Below are 20,546 nucleotides of genomic sequence, written 5' to 3' on the forward strand. Positions count from 1 at the left end.
CGCGAAACTATACGAATTTCCGCGACATTCGTTCTGACCCTAAAGCCGTTTGCTCTATTGCAAACTCGTAATATGATTAAATTCTTAGCATCGCAACAGAGCACTGTTGGTTTGTGTTATTGTGGTATCTCTTCATATGAGTTAGAGTACGACGCTACATTCCTCGGTTATCTATTCCTAAGGCAAATACCTGCTATAGTTGAGTTATTAAATTTTTCATCTTTAAAGTTTTCCTTTTTACCCGACTACGGCAAAGCCAAAATGGTTATGATTTTAGCAGTCTATGTATGTATGTATGTATGTTTGTATCCAGATTCTGTGTTCCACCGTAGCGCCTAACTACTGGGTCGATTTTGGTAAATGAGGTGTCAGACGATTCGTTGAAAAGGTCCGGGTGACATACGCGGGCTGTATCTCGTGAACCGTACGTAATAGATAAAGTTGTCACAGAATGTGTATTTCAATTGTCGCTATAACAACAAATAATAAAAATTTCAAAATGGCTGCCATAAAAATAAATAAATAGTTATTTCTTGAACGATGGTACGGATTCCTTCGTGTGCGAGATGGACACGCACTTGACCGATTTTTTTCCTCCTTGGGCGACAATACAGGCCGTCTAACAAGTAGGACGACAAACATGGAATTAGGTGAGGTGTTTTAAATAAAAGAAATACAAAAATGCTATAACTTTTAATAACAATTAATAATCAACTATTTACTTACTTATGCAAATCAAATAAATATCACTTATTTTCATACTATGTCAGAAACGTTCCCGCAAGTTCCAACAATAACTGTACATCGTTTCGAAGCAATCGAATGAACCAGACTGCCCGAACGTATAGGCAACGAACAAACAGATAGATAGACATTATTTTTTTATCTTTTAACATTAACTAAAAATACGGCATGGCTCTAAGCTAAAACTTTTTCACACCTTAAACATTTATCACTATTATCTGCGGCATTATATTTCCTACATCTCAAGCACTGTCCATTTTTACTCTGTGACAACACGATTTCCCGTTTCCCGCCTTGACTATCTGTCAAATTGACAGCTGACAGTTCTAAAATTTCACACAAAACGCTATCGTTCACTCCATCACTCACATTTAATTCATTCAATTTTCTATACAAATTCGAATCTACCCTCAAATTTAATTTAAACTTTTTTAAAGTTTCATTCTTTGTTTTCATGCAGACATCTTTTTTAATATTCAATATGGCGTCCATTAGAGACATTTCTATATTTTTAGTCTGTAAAATAGGTATTTCCTTAGTAAAATAAAATGGTTTGTCATACAAAGGATGATAACGCCACACCTCTTCGACTAAATGAGGCAAAATTGGACCTAACGCCTTACAGATAGAGACTAAAATCGTATGAATTACAAGTTGCGCTGACAACCTTTCGATTGAATTCTTTTCAGAACAATATAACCTATCTTTTATACAGTGACAGTATAGTCCTGATACTTTATTGCTAATGAAAAATAATACAGATTGAGTGACTTGGTTATACCTAAAGTTATTGTAATAATCGCGTATTTGCTTGTCAAACTCATGACATTCTTCTACCATGTATTGGTCGAAGTAATTTAAGGTCGGGTTTTGGTTAAAATTCGACTTTTCCAAGTCGTTAATGACGCCGAGAAGGTATTTTATAATGTTGCGAAGTCTGATGACCTCGTTCTGGCAGTCTTCTAGAAGTTTCTTGCTTATAACTATCTGAGAATGTTGAGTGGCGTGACTGGCTACCCACCATCTGAAAGGAAAACATTTTGTTACGAATATATTTTCTTAATAGTACATTACGACACGTGATACTTAAGTATTTCACGGCACGGCAAAGTATTGCACGGCACGGCACTATACATCGTGCAATAATAGAGTTAAGAGTGCTCTCCATGGTCGCGTCGGTATATTTAACACGAGGCAAGCTCAAAAAGTTTAAAATAGAGATGCTTTAAGAGTCGTAACTTTCAAAACAAATACAATTTTACTATATTTATTGTTGTCGAGCGTAGATAATGGAGAGATCAATGGATATCTAGTTTTTCAGGTCAGAACAAAAATAATAGAAAATAATAGACTGGAACAAAGAATAGATAAATAATAAATAGAAAAGACTCTGACACCTCAGTAATCAATTTCTATTAAACAACAACAATTATGCTTCCAAAATATATTTTTTTATAAAATCTTTTTTTACCTGAGCGTATCGACTCCATACGCAGGTTGTTTCTTGTCCCCGTATATGATGGATTTAGGGTCTATGACGTTGCCAATAGATTTAGACATTTTACGTTTCTTCTCGTCCACTACGAAGCCGTGCACGAATATTGACCTTAAATGTAAAATGTAAATTCAGCACAAATCTCTAACCCTTCAGCTATGAAGGTAAGTGTAGAGGCATGCAGCCTCTTTTAAGACCGGCAGCTGCGAAGAAAGCAACACACTTTGCAGCTGTCACTTAGAGAACACAATTTGAATTCGGAGCGATTCAAAATATCTTGCTGGCCTGGACGAACCCCGGGCAGCGCATTCAACCAATTCACTTCAGATCATCAAGACCGAAACACCTCGGTCTAGCATCAAGCTCCGGACCTCGTTATTCTACCACAGTTTTAATTGTAACCAAAACACATATTGTAAATACAGCCCAAGTAATACAAGTTAATTTGTAGCGGTATTTTTATTTATCAAGTTATCTATCATACGCTGCATGGCTGCTACATATTCTCCAGCCAGGGAACATAAATGACGAAGAAACTGGGACGGCTTACGATTCCCTAGCAAAATAAGATACAACAAGCCATCTAAAAATTTTCCCGGGATTTCCAAATTCCTAAATCTAGCGCACGAATTCACGGGCATCAGCTAATCTGGTAGAAACAAAGAAATGAAGGGACTTACCTTGCCTTTACTGATTTCTTCAATTTCAAAGTCATATTTTTTCGCAACATCCTTTGGAATCAAGTCTCTGACGTCACAAGTCCACCAGATATCAGCGTCGTGTTTTTCCACTAAACTCTTATCGCGTAGGCATCCGCTAAGTGTTTTTGGAATTCAGCCCTTAAGGGGGTAAAATAGAGGAGGGGAGTATAGTCCAAGCGGACGAAGTCGCGGTCATAAGCTAATTATTAAGTATAAAATGTACGTACTCATATGGAGCATCGTCTTTCAGAGCTAGAGACGTGAGTAAGGACGCTTGGAACCACCCCGTCAGCTGATCCACCCCTTCGGAGTATAGTCGAGCTTTCTTCCCCTTTAACATCTGCCAGGACAGCCCCGAGTCTAGCCAGATGTCCATTATATCCTGGAAAAGTAACATTCCATACACATACTTATATTTTTAACACAACAAGCCATCTAAAAATTTTCCCGGGATTTCCAAATTCCTAAATCTAGCGCACGAATTCACGGGCATCAGCTAATCTGGTAAAAATAAAGAAATGAAGGGACTTACCTTGCCTTTACTGATTTCTTCAATTTCAAAGTCATATTTTTTCGCAACATCCTTTGGAATCAAGTCTCTGACGTCACAAGTCCACCAGATATCAGCGTCGTGTTTTTCCACTAAAGAACATAACCTTTCCAGGATCTCCCTAAAACATAATAATACAAAAGCTGTGATAGCCTAGTGGTTAGAACGTTCCGGATCTAATTCGGAAGTCAAGGGTTCGAACAAGGGCACGCACCTCTAACTTTTCAGTTATGTGTGTTTTAAGCTATTAAATGTCACTTGCTTTAATGGTAACGGAAAACATCGTGAAGAAACCTGCTTGCCTGAGAGTTCTCCATGTACTCAAAGGCGTGTGAAGTCTGCCAATCCGCATTGGGAGAGCGTGGCAGACAATGGCCTGAACCCTTCTCTCTCTGAGAAAAGACTAATAATAATCAACAATTAGCAACAGACCAAAAAGTAAACAACTTTGGAAGAGTTTTTTAAAATGCAAGACAGGCTTACGTTTGACGATAATCATGCTTAAAAAAGCAACGATGAGGTCTAGGTTGGAGAGCGCTTGCTTAGAAGATGCCTATTCACTCTCGCTTTGAAGGCATTTAGGGTATACGCGCAAAATTTTACCTCTGGCATTTGTCATCGTATGTTGGCATTACTCCAGCTGTTCCAGCGATGCCTGGAACTAACACTTACTCGTTAAGAATGACGTCACTTCCTCTATAGAGCACGGGTATGGGTACGCCCCAGGCGCGTTGTCGTGAAATGCACCAATAGGGCCGTTTCTCCAAATGCGCTCTGTGCCGAGATTTTTCTGTTGTTGAGGGTTAAACAATTACCTGATATCTAGAACTAATACTTACTCGTTAAGAATGACGTCACTTCCTCTATAGAGCACGGGAATGGGCACGCCCCAGGCACGTTGTCGTGAAATGCACCAATAGGGCCGTTTCTCCAGCTGCGCTCTGAAGCCTTGCCGAGATTGCTCTGCTGTTGACGGTGGAAGGATTGTGACTTGTTCCAGAGCTGCCTGGAATGAGTATACAACTAATAGATTTTTTTTTTTTTTATAAAGAATATTAGCCATGTTAAATGACTAATATTCCCCTTTCCTCTCCAACTAAGCGTCAGGCTTGTGCTAGGAGTAGGTACGACAATAGTGCAACGGGCGGGGTTTGAACCGTCGACCTTTCGGTTTTCAGTCCACTCCTTTACCGGTTGAGCTATTGAGGCTTAGATTGTCACGCTTATGTCAAACATAGGCCCAGAGTAATAAACAGACCCAATTCAATATGAAATTCAGCCTCATCAGTCAATCCACAAAGATATAGACCACGTTCCGTACGAAAAGAAAGGTATTACAGTCTCGAAAAAATTAGGCATCCAAAAATATTTATCTTTCTGAATAAAGGACTTGCTACTTTGAGGTTTCGGACACAGTATTTCCAAAAATGTCAGAGATGAACCAGTTCGTGATCTGTCAAAAATAATTTTAATAAAAACCAAAATTTAGAGTTTTTGGGGAATCACAACAAAAGCATAATTTTTCAAACTTACCAATGCTTTCTCCTTCAACGCAGATGTGTCAATGAACCACTGATGACTCGCCCTGATGATGACGGGCTTCTTGGTCCGCCAGTCCAGCGGATAGGAGTGGACATATGTTCCTGTCTGAAGGATGGACTGTTCCAGCATTTTGATGACGGCATCCTGGCCTTCGGTTAGGACTTGGAGGCCGTCGAGTTTGGGGCCAAGGTTCGTGTATTGGCCAAGTTCGTTTACGTTGCATTCCTGTTTACAGATTTATAGAATTTAATAGTTTTTCATCTTTTAGTTAGTTTGGAACCAAGGTTTGTATTGTTTAGGTATGCAATTGAGAAAAAGAAAACTCGAAAGCGTCCTCGAGGCTCAAACCAATAGTAATACCGCGGCCAGCCATGCGTGCAGGCTAGTCCGTTGTATCTATGTTACGTACGAGTTGGTGAATATTTTTTTAAAACACAAAAATAAACGTCAAACAATAGACTCGAAAAATCTTTATTTCAAAGAACAATAAATCAATATCCCCAGAAAACAAGTCTATAGTCAGTTTTTTAAAATACAACAATCAACAAAATTGGAACTACAGAAAGTCCTAACCAATGAAACATTTCACATAATAAGCTATCTCTGAAAAACATACCACAGTCATGTTATTCTTCAAAGCGACCAAGAAATCCTCCGGTCCGTGCGCAGGCGCAGTGTGAACGAGTCCCGTGCCTTTGCCTTTCGTCACGTGATCCGCTTCCAGAAACGGCAAAACATTCGGGGAAAGATTGTTTTTGTATGAACAGCCCTGGAGATGCTGACCTGGTTAAATCATACCACGCTATTTAAAGTCTAACATTAAAATATCTTAATTTGAGAAGAATTTTCCATGCTCCTTCTGATATTTATGCGGTACTAGCCGATGCCCGCGGCTTCGCCCGCGTGGATTTAGGTTTTTCGAAATCCCGTGGAAACTCTTTGATTTTCCGGGATAAAAAGTAGCCTATGTGCTAATCCAGGATATTATCTATCTCTATTCCAAATTTCAGTCAAATCCGTCTGGTAGTTTTTGCGTGAAGGAGTAACAAACATACACACACACACATACAAACTTTCGCCTTTATAATATTAGTGTGATAAAGTGTGAAGTGTGATATAACAGATTGGCTGACAGACCTTTCAGAAAATTTTGGAGAGCTCTCAGGCATGCAGGTTTCTTACGATATCTTCCCTCGCCGTATAAGAAAGTGCTATTTAATTGCTAACATAGCTCCGAAAATATAGAGGTGCGTGCCTGGAATCGAATCCCCGAACCCCCGAAGTAGGACAACAAGGACAGTAGGCCAACTTCTCCTTATCCTATCATCACACTAAAATATGCCTGTTTTCCAGTGTAATTCACTTATAATCCTTATTTTTCTGATCAAAAATATTTACCTTTAAACTTAACGAAAACACTAATTTCAGCGCCCAAAACCTTCTCCAACTCTTGAATCTGGTCTTGTGCGATCAGGAACAGTTCATCTGGCCTGCTACTGAGAGAGACTACAGCGTACATCATTTGTGCACTGTATGCGATTGCCTTGTTTGCTACCAGGGTCCAAGGAGTAGTCGTCCAAATTATAGCTGATATGGGTTTACTGTGGAACAATCACATCACACTAATATTATAAAGCCGAAAGTTTGTATGTGTGTGTGTGTGTGTGTGTATGTTTGTTACTCCTTCACGCAAAAACTACTAGACAGATTTGGCTGAAATTTGGAATGGAGATAGATAATATCCTGGATTAGCACATAGGCTACTTTATATCCCGGAAAATTAAAGAGTTTCCACGGGATTTCGAAAAACCTAAATCCACGCGGGCGAAGCCGCGGGCATCGGCTAGTGAATTCTAAAGACAGGTAACAGGTTGCTCTTTTTGAAGCACGTTGCTAGGTGTTGTTTTACTCATAGGTGCATAAACGACGCGCCAGTTTTTATGTATCTGGGTGTATTCGTATGTGTGTTCGTGTGTATTCCTGTGTGTCTGTATGGGTAAACACACACACACACATACATATACACTGACGACTGTTAGGCTGTAGTTCACCATGCTAGCAAAGTGACGATGGGCAGACTTCACACGCCTTTAAAAAAAATATAGAGAATTCTCTGGCACATATTCTTCACGATCGATGTTTAGCTACACCATTAAAGCAAGTGATATTTATTAATTAAATTGAGATATTCACTTTTATATTGTTAAAACATCTCTTCAAATCTACATTTACTGTTAAAATAATAAGTCATACTTACTCTAAATGCTTTGCAGGTTTGGGAGTTATGATCATTGGCATTTTTACATACACTTCTTTGCTTTTGAACTGCGGGTCATATTCTAACTCGGCTTCAGCTAAGGCTGTTCTAAAACAAAAGCTATTCTAAAACACAAAATAACTAGAAGTTACCTGTTCCGTTTGCCGTGGAGGCCCTGTGGCCATAGTCTTTTAGTGTTAAACATTTTTACGAGACAATTCACTGCGATTAATAGCCTCATCTGGTGACAGAAGGGCTGGCTCATTTTTTGCGCACAGGATCAGCCTAGCTGTCCAGCGCGGAAATGCAGCCAATATTCTGGGCACCATTCGGTGCTGGAAGGATTTGTAGTAATTAGATGAAGCTAGCTTTAAGTTTTATTGTAATATTCTCAATTTAAAAAAATAGGTTTTTTTATAACAAACACGCTCACTAAGAAAGAGTTTTCAAAAATCTATTCTAATAAAGCTGGGGCAGATCAGCTAGTTTAAAAAAAAATGGATTACATTATTCCTTTAAGATCAAGACAGCAATTATTAATACTAGTTGAGAGACAAACAGAAGAATCTTTGACAGACAAATATAATAAAAATATATATTAAGAAGAGCATTTTAAAAATTAACTTACTTGGAAGATGGTGACCAATAAACAGGCTTCAATGCCCGATATATCAAGCCAGACATATACATCTTGTAGAACTGTCGCAACTGATTCTGTACGTACTTTTTGTCCAGCGTTAAATAGCATTGCTTATCCCAGTCAGCCATAATGCCTGTGATAGATTTTTCAATAAATTAGAAAGAAATGTACTAGTTTTAAATGTAAAATTTTTGTTTTATTTTCTTCTTTCAATCAAAAAAAGCAATCATGCAGTAAATGCAGGATAAAGGAGCAACCCCAACTGGCCTACATAGTTAGGGCCCTATAACACTGTCGTCACAACTCTGTCTAAACATTCGCGTTGTCAGCATTTACGAGATCAAAAGCATAACACAGACAAATAACTGTGTTTGATTAAAGATTGAAAAATATAATATAATTATTAACACACCCCAACTTTTAAAAGCTTCCTTCTGCCTTTCAATAGTCTCCAAAGCAAATGACCTGGCAATTTGTCTCGTATGCACAGGGTCTGAGGGTTCATTTTTCCTTGCCTTAGTGTTGAGTGCTTTGAACTCAATGGGCAGACCATGGCAGTCCCAGCCAGGAATGTAGTGGACTTTATTACCTTGCAGGAGCTGGCTTCTGTTGTTTATATCTTTTATAATCTGTGGAAAAGTCCAAATTTAGTTTAGCGTTAGACATCAGAATGCATGCCATTGTCTACTTTTAAATAAGAGGTAAAAGATAATAACGAAATTAAATTACTACCTTATTAACAGCATGGCCCATATGCAAGTCTCCATTGGCGTAAGGTGGACCATCATGCAACACAAACTCTGCACCTGTCAGATGTTCTCTCTGCCAGTTGTACAGTTCAGAAAACTTGGCTGTCTGCAAAATACAATACACGCAATTTTATACTTAGGCACCTAAGTATTTACTCAATGGATTTATGGTTATTGGTTGAGCTTTTAAGTACATTTTTTTTTTTAAAAAATAAAGTTTTTAGTTTAACTTAAGACTCTTTTTGTCGCTTAAATCACTTATTAAGTATGTGAATGTTATGAATAGGTTAAAAATATTTGTAAATACTTATTTAAGTTTTAAAAAATGTACTTTACCTGTTTCAAATTTATCTCGTTCAAGGATAAAATTAACCAAGACCAACTACTGAGTTGGTATATTTCTATATGCTTGGTAAAAAAGAAGAAATTGCATACCTTTTGAATATCTTCCTTAGTTGCATTGTTCGATCGTGCCGGAAAATTGGTTTTTGGAAACAAAATTGTATGAGAGTAAGTTTTTGTTTTTGGTTCTGCTGTACTTTTTACTCTTACGCATGCTACGCAAGTCCATTTCGCGGTTAATTTTCTGTAATTAGACTGGTAAATTGTAAAATTTTGAGTTTTTAGCATATTTTAGGTTAGAAATTTATTATGACATAAGCTGTCATTTAAAAGGAAATGTCATTGTCACTGTCAGTCATCAGCACAGCGTCTCTGCGTAGTCTATTTTTTTTTTTCTTTAAATCTGGCTTTACTCTGATTAGCCAATGTCAAGTTTGTGATATTTTCAAGTTATTGAATTTATACAAGTATGGACTCCGTCTGCGCCGGCGCCCGCCGACATACGCGCGGCGCCCCTTTAGAGCGCTTCCCAGTCAGTTCCACCACCAAAAAACACCAACTAACACAAAAACCAGCCACTCTTAACAAAAAAAAACACTCCAAACAAGCACAGCACGCGCGCCAGCAAACGCCATCACAGACGAAGTCCTGCGTAGTCTATGGCATTGTTAGAGATTCTGACCGAAAAAATGCTGACACTAGCTGACAATCAGCTGCAAGTTGGATCGTCTGTTGATACCTTAATTGAATTATATTAAGAACGCATGAACGCAGCGAACTTTTTTTAATACTATTGTCATACTTTTGACAGCTGTCTTTTTCATGTTTTTGAAAACAACACATGTTTGGCCCATTTTGCCTGCTCAAAAAGTCAAAACCTTTAAAAAATAATCAATTTCAATTCATAGACGTAGTTCAACTAAATAAACACTATCAAAATGGTAACTAAATACAATAGTTGAGAGCTAAGTTGCTGTGATACGTCGTACGTTCTTAACATGGTTAATTATTTCAGCCGAAAGCCAAAAAGAAGTTTATAGACCGAAAAAAAGCAGTAACGTTTAATCTGGTGCATAGATCCCAGAGGGATCCTCTGGTGGCTGATGAGAGCGCCCCGCAGCGTGTTCTGGTGCCAGTGAATGCCAATATACCTGCAAGAAAAGAGAAAGAACCCGTACGTAAACATAACCTGAAGCGACTCTTTTGCGTGTTATTTGACCTAGTTAACGAAATTTGCGGGATAAGGCAGTGTTTTCTAAAACAGTTTTAGAGTGGTTTTCTTACTTGCTATACTATACTATACTGTACTATAAAAATTGCCCGCCATTGCATGACAGATTTAAATTAGACTTATAATTTTAAGACCCTATTGTACTGTAGGACATACAATTTTGAAATTTGTTGGTTTTTTTTTAGTTTTGCTCTTTGCATGTGTCTTTCCTGTAATCTCATGCAGTTAATACTTAGTTTTCTAAGTAAACATAACAGTCACATCAGTTTCCTAATTTTGATTTTTGTTTTAAATGGTTGAGATAGGACAATATTCCATATAAATGACTAGTTTAAAAAGTAGGGTTAATCTAAGCTAGTGCAAATTACAAAGTAGGTCTATACTAATTTAGGATTCCTTTTTAGGAATTAACACCTGAGCAGAGAAGAGAGGAGCAGATGAAGTATGGAGTATACTTTGATGATGACTACAACTATTTGCAACATCTCAAAGACACTAGGGAGGTCACACTGGTGTTACAGCCTGTATGTATACCCTGCACTCACTACCCATATTATAATTAATGTGAAAGTGTGTTGTTTTACTTCGTCTGTGGTGGCATTTGCTGGCGCGCGTGTTGTGTCTTTTTGTAGTGTTTTTTTGTTAGAAGTGGCCGGTTTTTGTGTTCTGCCGGTGTTTATTGGTGGTGGAACTGACTGGGAAACACTCTAAAGGCGCGCCGCGTGTATGTCGGCGGGCGCCGGCACAGACGAAGTCCATACTTATACATATAGTTTCCCTAACTTGTAAATAACTACAAACTTGACATTTGCTAATCAGTGTAAAGCCAGAGGAGAGAAAAAAAAGTGTGTTGCTTGTTAGTTTGTCCTTCAATCATGTCACAATCTTCTGCACTATACTTTTGTTTTCCTAAACAGAAATCCTCTCACAAAAGGAAGCAAAAGCCAGTCTCTCAGAGCCAGGACAGTAGTGATGAAGACACCAAGGAAGGCACGGAAACACTACAGCTACCCAGCTCAGTGTTTGCATCAGAGGTGGAAGAAAATGTTGGATTACTAAACAAGGCTGCTTCACAAGGTATTAGAATAGATTTATTCATTCAAATAAACTTTACAAGTGCTTTTGAATCGTCAAATAATTTACCACTGGTTCGGAATGCCGTTCCTACCGAGAAGAACCAGCAAGAAACTCGGCGGTTGCTCTTTTCAATTGTGCAATTTACAATAATATTCTATACTATACAAGCAATTGCAGACCCGCGCATTGCTGGAGCGAGTCAAATCCATGCTTTTTTATCATTTACATAATCTTCGATTGTGTAATATGCTTTTGCCAGGAGCATACTTTTAATGGATTTTTTAAACTTTGGTAAAGGCAAGTCTAATATTGACTGTGGAATTTTATTATAAAATATTACACTCATTCCCACAAATGACTTTCCCACTTTTCTGAGGCGGAGCGTAGGAGTTGCGAGCTTATTACGATTTCTAGTTGGCCTGTCATGGAAATCACCGATTTTTTTGTAGCTGAGGATGTTTTGTCGTACAAAAATTATATTATTGTAAATGTATTGAGAAGCTACTGTAAGAATACCTATTTCCTTAAATTTCTCTCGTAGGGAATCGCGCGGTTTTAAATTATAAATTGCGCGTATTGCCCTTTTTTGTAAAACGAAAATTTTTCCAATATCTGCCGCTTTACCCCATAGCAAGATTCCGTAAGACATAATACTGTGAAAATAGGCAAAATATACAATTTTTGCAGTTTCCACGTCAGTTATCTGTCGAATCTTTCTAACAGCGTAAGCAGCAGAGCTGAGTTTGCCAGCAAGTGTTGATATATGGGCGTTCCATTGAAGCTTTGCATCTAAAGTTATCCCCAGGAACACGGTGGTCTCCTCTACTTTCAACATATCATTATTTATCATTAATTTTATGTTATTTGTCGTCTTGGTATTGGGCAGTGCGAATTCGACACACTTGGTTTTCTTTGCATTTAAAAGCAAATTGTTAACAGTAAACCAGTGAGTGACCTGCGATATGGCTCTATTTACATCGTCATAATTATTCTCATTTCTATCTAATTTAAAAATCAAAGACGTATCATCAGCAAATAGTACAATATCGCAAGTATTTTGGACAAAATATGGTAGATCGTTTATATATACCAAGAACATGAAGGGACCTAGGATAGAGCCTTGAGGAACACCCATTAATGAGGCTGATCCGGATGACTTCACATCATTTACACATACTGTTTGTATACGATCACTGAGATAAGACGCAATAAGACTAAGCGCAGTGTCTTTGACTCCATAATAGCTCAATTTAGCTAAGAGAGTCTCGTGCTCAACGCAGTCGAATGCTTTAGACAAATCACAGAAAATTCCAACGGCATTCTGTGAGTTCTCCCACGCATCGAATATATGCTTTAAAAGCATTGCGCCCGCATCGATTGTTGTATAGCTAAAATGAAAAATCAGATACACTTTTAGTTAAAAGAAAAACATTAGAATCGACACCATTGTTAGATATAGCCTGCTCACTGTATTACAAGTAATAAAAGTACATTACTAGAAGGTACAGTATTCTCTTATAAATTATATTTGCCCAACAGATTTTGTTTTAGCTGTCCAAACAACATTCTACCTTCTGTAACATTTATACAGCTAAACTCAATCAACTGATTCTAACAAAAGGTGCAGACATAGCTTGCATTCCAAAGACAGAGAGGCAATTTTTATCCCAGAAAATCAAACTGAAAATACTGAACTGATTTCAGTAATTCTTTCACCATCCAGAAATAAGTACTTTATTCACACACTTGTGGGAAATTTAATTTACTTATGTATATAAATTTCACACAAGTGAAACCAGGCAGATCAGCTAGTCTAATGTATAATAATATTTTTTTCAGGACTTTGCCTTGATTTGGACCCAGATGTAGTGGCCGCTTTAGATGAAGACTTTGATTTTGATGATCCAGACAATCAATTAGATGACAATTTCGTTGAGCTGGCCATGGCTGAAGGTATTAGATTTTATTCTCTGTAAGGATTTTTAGTGAATCCATACCTTTATAATCTGTATGTATAAAAGGAAAAAGTTGACTGACTGACTAATCTATCAAAATACAGCTCAAACTACTGTACAGATCGGGCTGAAATTTGGCAAAAAAATTCAATCCCATGAGGAGTAAAACAGGTGATTGTAATTTGTGTAATACATGCGGGCATAAGCTAGTCTGTCTATGTCTGTCTGTATATTACCTTTTCACATATTCCTAACCATTGAACCTTGATGAAATATGACTCTAAGTCATAACTAAGAGATAACTTGCATCCCAGAGACAGCTACTTTGAAATTTAGCTACTTGTTATCTTGGAGAATATTTGAGGAGTTTATTGGAATTTTATTGGAAAGTAAAAAACAAAATTTTATAAAACTGATTCCAGTCCTCAGTTTTTAATATAATATGTACTAGCTGTGCCCGCGACTTCGTTCGCGTGGAATAGTGACTTTTCGCGCTTTATATAGCCACGGACGCTCAGGCGCGAGGCGCCGTGATACTTTAAATTGACATAACTTTTTTATTTATGAACCGATTGACATGAAATAAACACTAAATGCTAAGTGAAGCTTACTACAATATATTAGTGAAAACCGTATCTAAATCGAATAAGCCGTTTCTGATATTAGCGTGCACAAACACACAGACAAACAGACAAAAAAAAAATAATTACAATTTCGGGTTCGGCATCGATATAATAACAACCCCTGCTACTTTTTTTTTATATATTTCCATTGTACAGACACCACTTTTCTACAATTTTATTATATGTATAGATTTCTATTTTCAGGTGGTTCTGACGATGAAGATGATAGTGATCAAGACAGTATGTCCGGTGATGATTGTTCCGATAAAGCCTTTGTATCTGATGATGATGATGATGACAGTGACATGTCACAGGTAATAAATACTACTACTTATTGAACTGAAGAGGAACGTTATCTCTGCCAAAAATGGCCACCACACAGAACAGCTGTTTTGTGGCCACCATCTTTTATCAAGGTGTTAAAATACCCTATTATGGTGTACAGCAATTTTTATTTTATTTTATTTTATCTTATATTATCTTTATTGTCTTAATACTAATTACATCGATAAATATGGCTAATTACAGATTTTCTCGAAAATAATAATTTTAACAATTTGTCTGAGTTAGTGATACATAGTTTGATACTAAAGAAAAAAAAATATTTTACTTATTCTGTAATAAATAATCTGAACAAATTGCAAGCTCCGTCAGAGTTTGGGCTGGCTTTGCACTCATTTCTAAAAATTGTTCTAGGAGGGTAGACACAAGATGCCATCGTGGGGAGACAAAGACGAGACCAAATCACGATTCTCCCAATACTCTATGTCTTCCAGCGTCATTCGGAGAAACCAGGGACTGTCCCTACTTGACAACAGGTTTGAAAAGGTGAGCATAGATATTAAAAAAAAAATTGGTATTAACATAACAGTCATGAGTCCACTTGAGCCTGTACATCTTATGTATCTATGGAATACACACCACTGATTGCTGGGTATTATATTCGTTGCCAATATTTGACACAAGGACAGGCTTACTTTTTGTACAACGGATCAGCCTGGCTGACCAGCGTGGAAATGCAGCCGGTATTCTTGGCTCCATTCCATGTGAGCATGATTTGTAAAGTAATTAAATAAGGCAAGCTTTAAGTTTATTGTACTATCACACTAATATTATAAAGGAGAAAGTTTGTATGTGTGTGTGTGTGTGTGTGTGTGTGTGTGTGTGTGTATGTTTGTTACTCCTTCACGCAAAAACTACTGGACGGATTGGGCTGAAATTTTAGAATGGAGATAGATTATACCCTGCATAGGCTACTTTCATCCCGGAAAATCAAAGAGTTCCCACGGGAATTTTAAAAAACCTACATCCACGCGAACGAAGTCGCGGGTATCAGCTAGTTTTCAATATTTGCAGCAACATGCATTTTTTATAGCTTGCTTATAAGTTACTAGCTTGTGCCCGCGACTTCGTCTGTGTGGATAACCAAATTTCAAACCGCTAAGGGGGTCACCCTTAGGAGTTGAATTTTTAAAAATCCTTTCTTAGCGGATGTCTGCATCATAGCTATCTGCATGCCAAATTTCAGCCCTATCTATTGAGCTGTGCGTTTATAGATCAGTTAGTTAGTCAGTCAGTCAGCTTTTCCTTATATATTTAGATAACAACTTCTTTTGCAGATGTTTGAGGAATATGACGATACAGAAGTAGGCGCGTTAGACCTAGAAGAGATAGAAGGGTTTCTGCCGGAGTCACATAAGAGATTGCTAGAAGCAGCTGAAGAGTTCGAAGAATCACAGAGAAGATACCAGCTCGATAAGGAGAAGGAAATAGCCAGGTATATTAGTCCTCGCCCCGGCTTTACTTAAATATCTTATATAAAATGAGTTAGATTGATAATGACAAAGATAATGGTAGCAAGCTTATTCACAGATTTTATTTTAATTCTGATGTGAGAAATCTTTTTAAACAACTTCAAAGAAATAGGAGGCTTTCAATTTATTTTTATATTATACTAGATGATGCTAGCAACATCTGTGTGGATTTGTGTCTTTAAAAAAACCATGGGAATTCTTTGATTTTCCAAGATAAAAAGTATCATATGTTTGTGCACGGGATGCAAAGTATCTTATTATCAAATTTTGATAAACAAAATTGGTTAAACAGATGGGCTGTTCAGCAGACAAACAGACTCTTTCGTATTTGTATTAGTATGGATAATGCATTTATAATATAATTTTTACCTAGAATCCAGCGCCTTCAAGAAATACAAGAAGAATCAGAAGAGGATGACCTGGTCACGGTGGAAGTGGACAACAAAGAAAAGTGGGACTGCGAGACCATCCTGTCCACTTACTCCAACCTTTACAATCATCCTAAGATCATAGAGGAACCTAAAGTAAGCCACGATAACTCTGACCTTGTACTTGCGCAGTGGGTGATTTATCGATGTATTTGATGGTACAAAGCGACGCGCACGACAGGCAGAACTGTACCGCCGCGCTATTGGTACGTCTGTCAAACTTTTCCCTTATCGCGCCGCGCTGTACGACTGTACAAAGAATCTATTTAGTGGTTACCACCAGGCGACATCGCAGTCAAAGGCAAACCTGTAACGGAATTTAAAAAGCTCAAGCATGCAGGTTTCTTCACGATGTTTTCTTCGCCATTAAATATAAATGTTGAAATCAGAAATAATTTATCGCAATTAGAATTGTCTATTTACTATGTATAAATTATTTTTACTATTATATATTTATTTAGTTAATTTTGGAACATTGTTTCAGAAGCCCCAGAAAATCAAAATCAACCCTAAAACGGGCATCCCGGAAGATATCCTCGGCGCGCAGAACAAACTGACGCTCAAGTCACTCGCCAAGTTTAACGCGGAGCAGAAGAGCCACAGCAATGACGCGTCCGACGACGACGGAGTCACCGACGCGGACACCGTGCTGTCCACGCTGAGCGTTTTGTCCATAAGGTACCCTGACTATATTCAAATTCAAAATATTTTTATATTAGACTTTTACAAGTATTCTTGAATCGTCAAGAGCGTCCTACCACTGGTTCGGAATGCCTTTCCTACCGAGAAGAACCAGCAAGAACCAATTGCTTTTTTCAAAGATTTGATATACAGTTATTATGCCATGTATAAAAGTAATTGAAGTCCCGCGCATTGCTGGAGCGAGCTGCAGGTCAAATCCACGCTCTTTTATCATTTACATAATCTTTGATTGTATAATAAATATGCTTTGCGAAAACGATAAAATATACTTATATAAACATAAAATTCAATAATAAAATTTTAATAATATTCCTACCATTTTCAGACCGAAAGAAGAAACTCCAGAAGAAAAGAAAGAAAGAAAACGCCTCCTCAAAGAATATAGGAAGGAAAGAAGAGTAGAGAAGAAAGCCAACAAAGAGGCTTTCAGGGATGAGAAGAAACGACAGGAGAAGATTATGATGAACAACAGAAATAATGTTCAAGGGAATAAAATTTTATAATGTAATAAATATATATTTTAAATATTAGGTACAGTTTATTTTTTCTTGAAGCCCATATCATCGTTTTAATGTACAGTAAACAGTTGTCCCACAAGTGGACGTGGACATAGATCTCACAAGAGGTAGACGAGCTGAACACGAGGTATACGACTACGAATCATTACACTAATATTATAAAGGCGAAAGTTTGTGTGTATGTTTGTTACTCCTTCACGCAAAAACTACTGAACGGATTGGGCTGAAATTTGGAATGGAGATAGATTATACCCTGGATTAGAACATAGGCTACTATTTATCCCGGAAAATTAGAGTTCCCTCGTAATTTTTAAAAACCTACATCCACGCGCACAAGGTAGCGGGCATCAGCTAGTTGAGCACTAAAACCCGACTACTACCCGCTGCCGATAGATAGCGATAGGTTCAGTACAAAATGGTTTTCTGTCGCTCAGTGTACTATATATGAACTTAGAATTTATTTCTCTTTCATTTGATATCCCACTTGATACAATAGCAAAAAAAAATTTGGAGACCCCCACTTTTTTGGATGTAACATCCGTGAAGTCGAATTTTTCGTATAAAATGTAGCCTCTAGAGTCTAGACCAAACGAAACGATTGACACCTCATTCATCAAAATCGGCTCAGTAGTTTAAGCGCTACGGTGGAACACACATAAATACAAAACTACATTATTATTATTATATAAACTGCTAAAATTATTACCCTCATAACCATAATCTTAACCTTCCTCTTGGCTTTGCCGTAGTCGGGTAAAAACAGATCCCAGTTGGGGTTGTGTGCGAGCCTTTGCCTAGGATCTGACCTGCGTAAACCACCTTGTATAGCTTCAAAACTCAAAATCATATATTCAAAGTAGGTACTATACGTATTTAGTGTACCTAGGACTTTGTCTGTGTTGGTGTTTGCTGGCGCGCGTGCTCTGCCTTTTTGGAGTTTTTTTTTTTGTTACAACTGGCCTGGTTTTGTTTTACTGGTGTTTTTAGTGGTGGAACTGACTGGGAAGCGCTCTAAAGGAGTGTGTCGGCGAGCGCCGGCACAGACGAGGTCCATACTTAACTATATAGTTTCCCTAACTTGGAAATAACTACAAACTTGACATTGGCTAATCTTTGTAAAGCCAGACGAGAGAGAAAAAAATAGTGTAGGTACCTACACCTTTTGATAGTCAGAATTGTTAGATTTGTATTCTTTAAATTAGATTACATTCGGACGTATAACAAAAAGTACTATCGACTATCGAAATTGACTCAGTTTGGGTGGTTTTTTTGTAGGTAAATAAAAAGCATTCATTAATAAACAATTTACTATATTTTCTATAATAATAATATTAAATATTGCTAGTATTTCACTATTAACTACACTTATAAGTAAATATAACTCGACATGATAATATGACAGATCAGGTAATAATGCATTTAGATTCTTATTACAGTAAAAGAAAAACCTTTGAGGTGTCTAAGGACAGCCGACACTAATAAAGCTGTACTGTCTCGCTCACTCATATGAGCAACAATAGGCGATGCTCATCTAATTATTATTATAATCGATTATTTTTCAAAAAAATAAAATACGATAAAAAATTGATTACTAAGAAAAAGAATAGATTTTAAAAATCGATTACCAAAAAATCGAATTTGTTTGAAAAATAAATCGATTAGAATTTTTATTTTTTATTTTATCTAATTGTTTTATTCTCTTGTCAACTTGCGAGACGGTATTTGAAAGCATTCATTTCCATTCAAGACGATTCATTTTTTGCTATAGAACCGTTTCACTCAGATGGCTCGTGAGGTAAGGTTGTGGTTGTGGTGGTTGATGTGAAAATCAAGGACTTCAATGTTGCTGTCACCCTCCCGCAACCCACACCGTCCTGCAACCCGCAACCTTCCACATGAACCGTCTCAGTCAAGCGCCTATATCTATCCTACAAGACGATAGAGCAGCTTCGCTTCAAAAGCTCTCCTGCTTGTTAATAATAAAATTAGCTTTTTGTCAGTGAACGACAAAGCATAGAAATATTCCGTACGCTTCATTACAGCGTAACGAAATCTTTACAGTGGTGTGCGGTGCATATGTAGGTCACTCACTCGTCTTCAATTCGATAGGAACTCGTTATCTATCACTTTAACATGTTCAATTACGCAGCAGCGGCCAGTATCGCATGACAAACAGTACGATACAAGTCTGTTTGCATTTAAACAAACGTGAATTTGTGGCCCATATTTTCAATTAACAAAAATTGTTACAAATCTTTTTCGATGAATGAATGAATATACTTTTATTGTACACCACGAAAATCAATAAGAAAAAACACGCAAAACTGAAATATAGGCAGGTACAATTTACGCGCCTTCTATGCTTTGTCGTTCACTGCTTTTTGTACATTTTCCATGATTCCATACAGTGATATTGATAAAAATTACCACTAAGACAATACAAGTCCTTCATAACCTAAGCCCTCAGGGTCGGGACACTCCATCCTGTTCTTCAGATGCTGCAGCGTGTTGTGGAAATGTTTGGTGATCTGTTCCACTTCCTCCGACTGGTCGAGATTACCCAGCTCTTCGCGTATCTTTTGTATTATCTGTGGAAAATTAATGGATATCACATGGAAGTTTTTTAGCAAGTTTAGGTTAGAATTGTAAAATATTGTAATCCATTTTGGTTGCCTAGTAAAAATAAATAAATAAATGTCGAGATAACTAACGTCAACTTCTGGTTCACGAAATTCAATTTCGAAGAAACACAGTTCAACATTGTGGATACTAGAATAAAAACGAGATACCGTTGGTCGATGTCGAGTTACGAAGATCGACTTCGAGGTAAAGAAGATCGATTTCGAGGTAATAAAGTGCAAGGTTATTTTTAAATTTTCAGTGTTTATAGATCGTGGAACTCAATAATTAGATGTTGCGACTTGCGTGCTCTAATTAAATTATTATTTATTTTGCCATTAGGTTTTAGATCAAAACTCTCGGATAACCTCTACGCGTTGGATCTGTGTTCTTCACGTAGGATTTGGGAGGATATTACAATAATTCGTTAAAATTAATTGAACAATACCTGCTTTTCCGGAGAAGATAATGCTAAGTTTGAAAACTAAATGAATTGAAATATACAAAACAGGTGGTGAACTCACATGACACAAGGTCTAAGGGTGAGATTTATATGTAG

At 37.3% G+C, this 20,546-nt stretch overlaps 3 protein-coding genes across 6 annotated transcripts in view; 1 reads left to right on the top strand and 2 right to left on the bottom strand.

The window, feature by feature from the left end:
* Nucleotides 1-547: 547 nt before the first annotated feature.
* LOC123865730 (vacuolar protein sorting-associated protein 35) overlaps nucleotides 548-20,546 on the bottom strand; it is a 29,932-nt gene continuing 9,933 nt past the window's right edge. For 3 of the 4 annotated variants that reach the window (XM_045906943.1, XM_045906947.1, XM_045906946.1), the window contains exon 18: nucleotides 18,666-19,956. In XM_045906943.1, the coding sequence (XP_045762899.1) occupies nucleotides 19,798-19,956 (159 nt within the window). In that variant the 3' untranslated portion in view covers nucleotides 18,666-19,797. Of the gene's footprint in view, nucleotides 592-18,665; nucleotides 19,957-20,546 lie in introns of those variants that run through there. The other variant, XM_045906944.1, reaches the window with a different exon arrangement.
* LOC123865729 (isoleucine--tRNA ligase, mitochondrial) lies at nucleotides 679-9,356 on the bottom strand. Its single transcript, XM_045906942.1, has 13 exons — nucleotides 9,114-9,356; nucleotides 8,662-8,784; nucleotides 8,342-8,558; nucleotides 7,918-8,062; nucleotides 7,290-7,397; nucleotides 6,431-6,633; nucleotides 5,649-5,815; nucleotides 5,024-5,257; nucleotides 4,330-4,496; nucleotides 3,473-3,611; nucleotides 3,168-3,322; nucleotides 2,216-2,350; nucleotides 679-1,768 (listed from the first exon to the last, which is right to left on the bottom strand). Exons 1-13 carry the CDS (start codon nucleotides 9,306-9,308, stop codon nucleotides 919-921), a joined length of 2,838 nt encoding a protein of 945 aa, XP_045762898.1. The 5' UTR covers nucleotides 9,309-9,356; the 3' UTR covers nucleotides 679-918.
* LOC123865732 (protein LTV1 homolog) lies at nucleotides 9,831-17,380 on the top strand. Its single transcript, XM_045906950.1, has 11 exons — nucleotides 9,831-9,961; nucleotides 10,036-10,194; nucleotides 10,656-10,775; nucleotides 11,169-11,328; nucleotides 13,168-13,281; nucleotides 14,111-14,220; nucleotides 14,603-14,734; nucleotides 15,526-15,683; nucleotides 16,094-16,244; nucleotides 16,633-16,826; nucleotides 17,176-17,380. Exons 1-11 carry the CDS (start codon nucleotides 9,959-9,961, stop codon nucleotides 17,351-17,353), a joined length of 1,479 nt encoding a protein of 492 aa, XP_045762906.1. The 5' UTR covers nucleotides 9,831-9,958; the 3' UTR covers nucleotides 17,354-17,380.

The sequence above is a fragment of the Maniola jurtina genome, chromosome 5 (genome assembly GCF_905333055.1).
Source record: "Maniola jurtina chromosome 5, ilManJurt1.1, whole genome shotgun sequence".
Lineage (NCBI taxonomy): Eukaryota > Metazoa > Arthropoda > Insecta > Lepidoptera > Nymphalidae > Maniola > Maniola jurtina.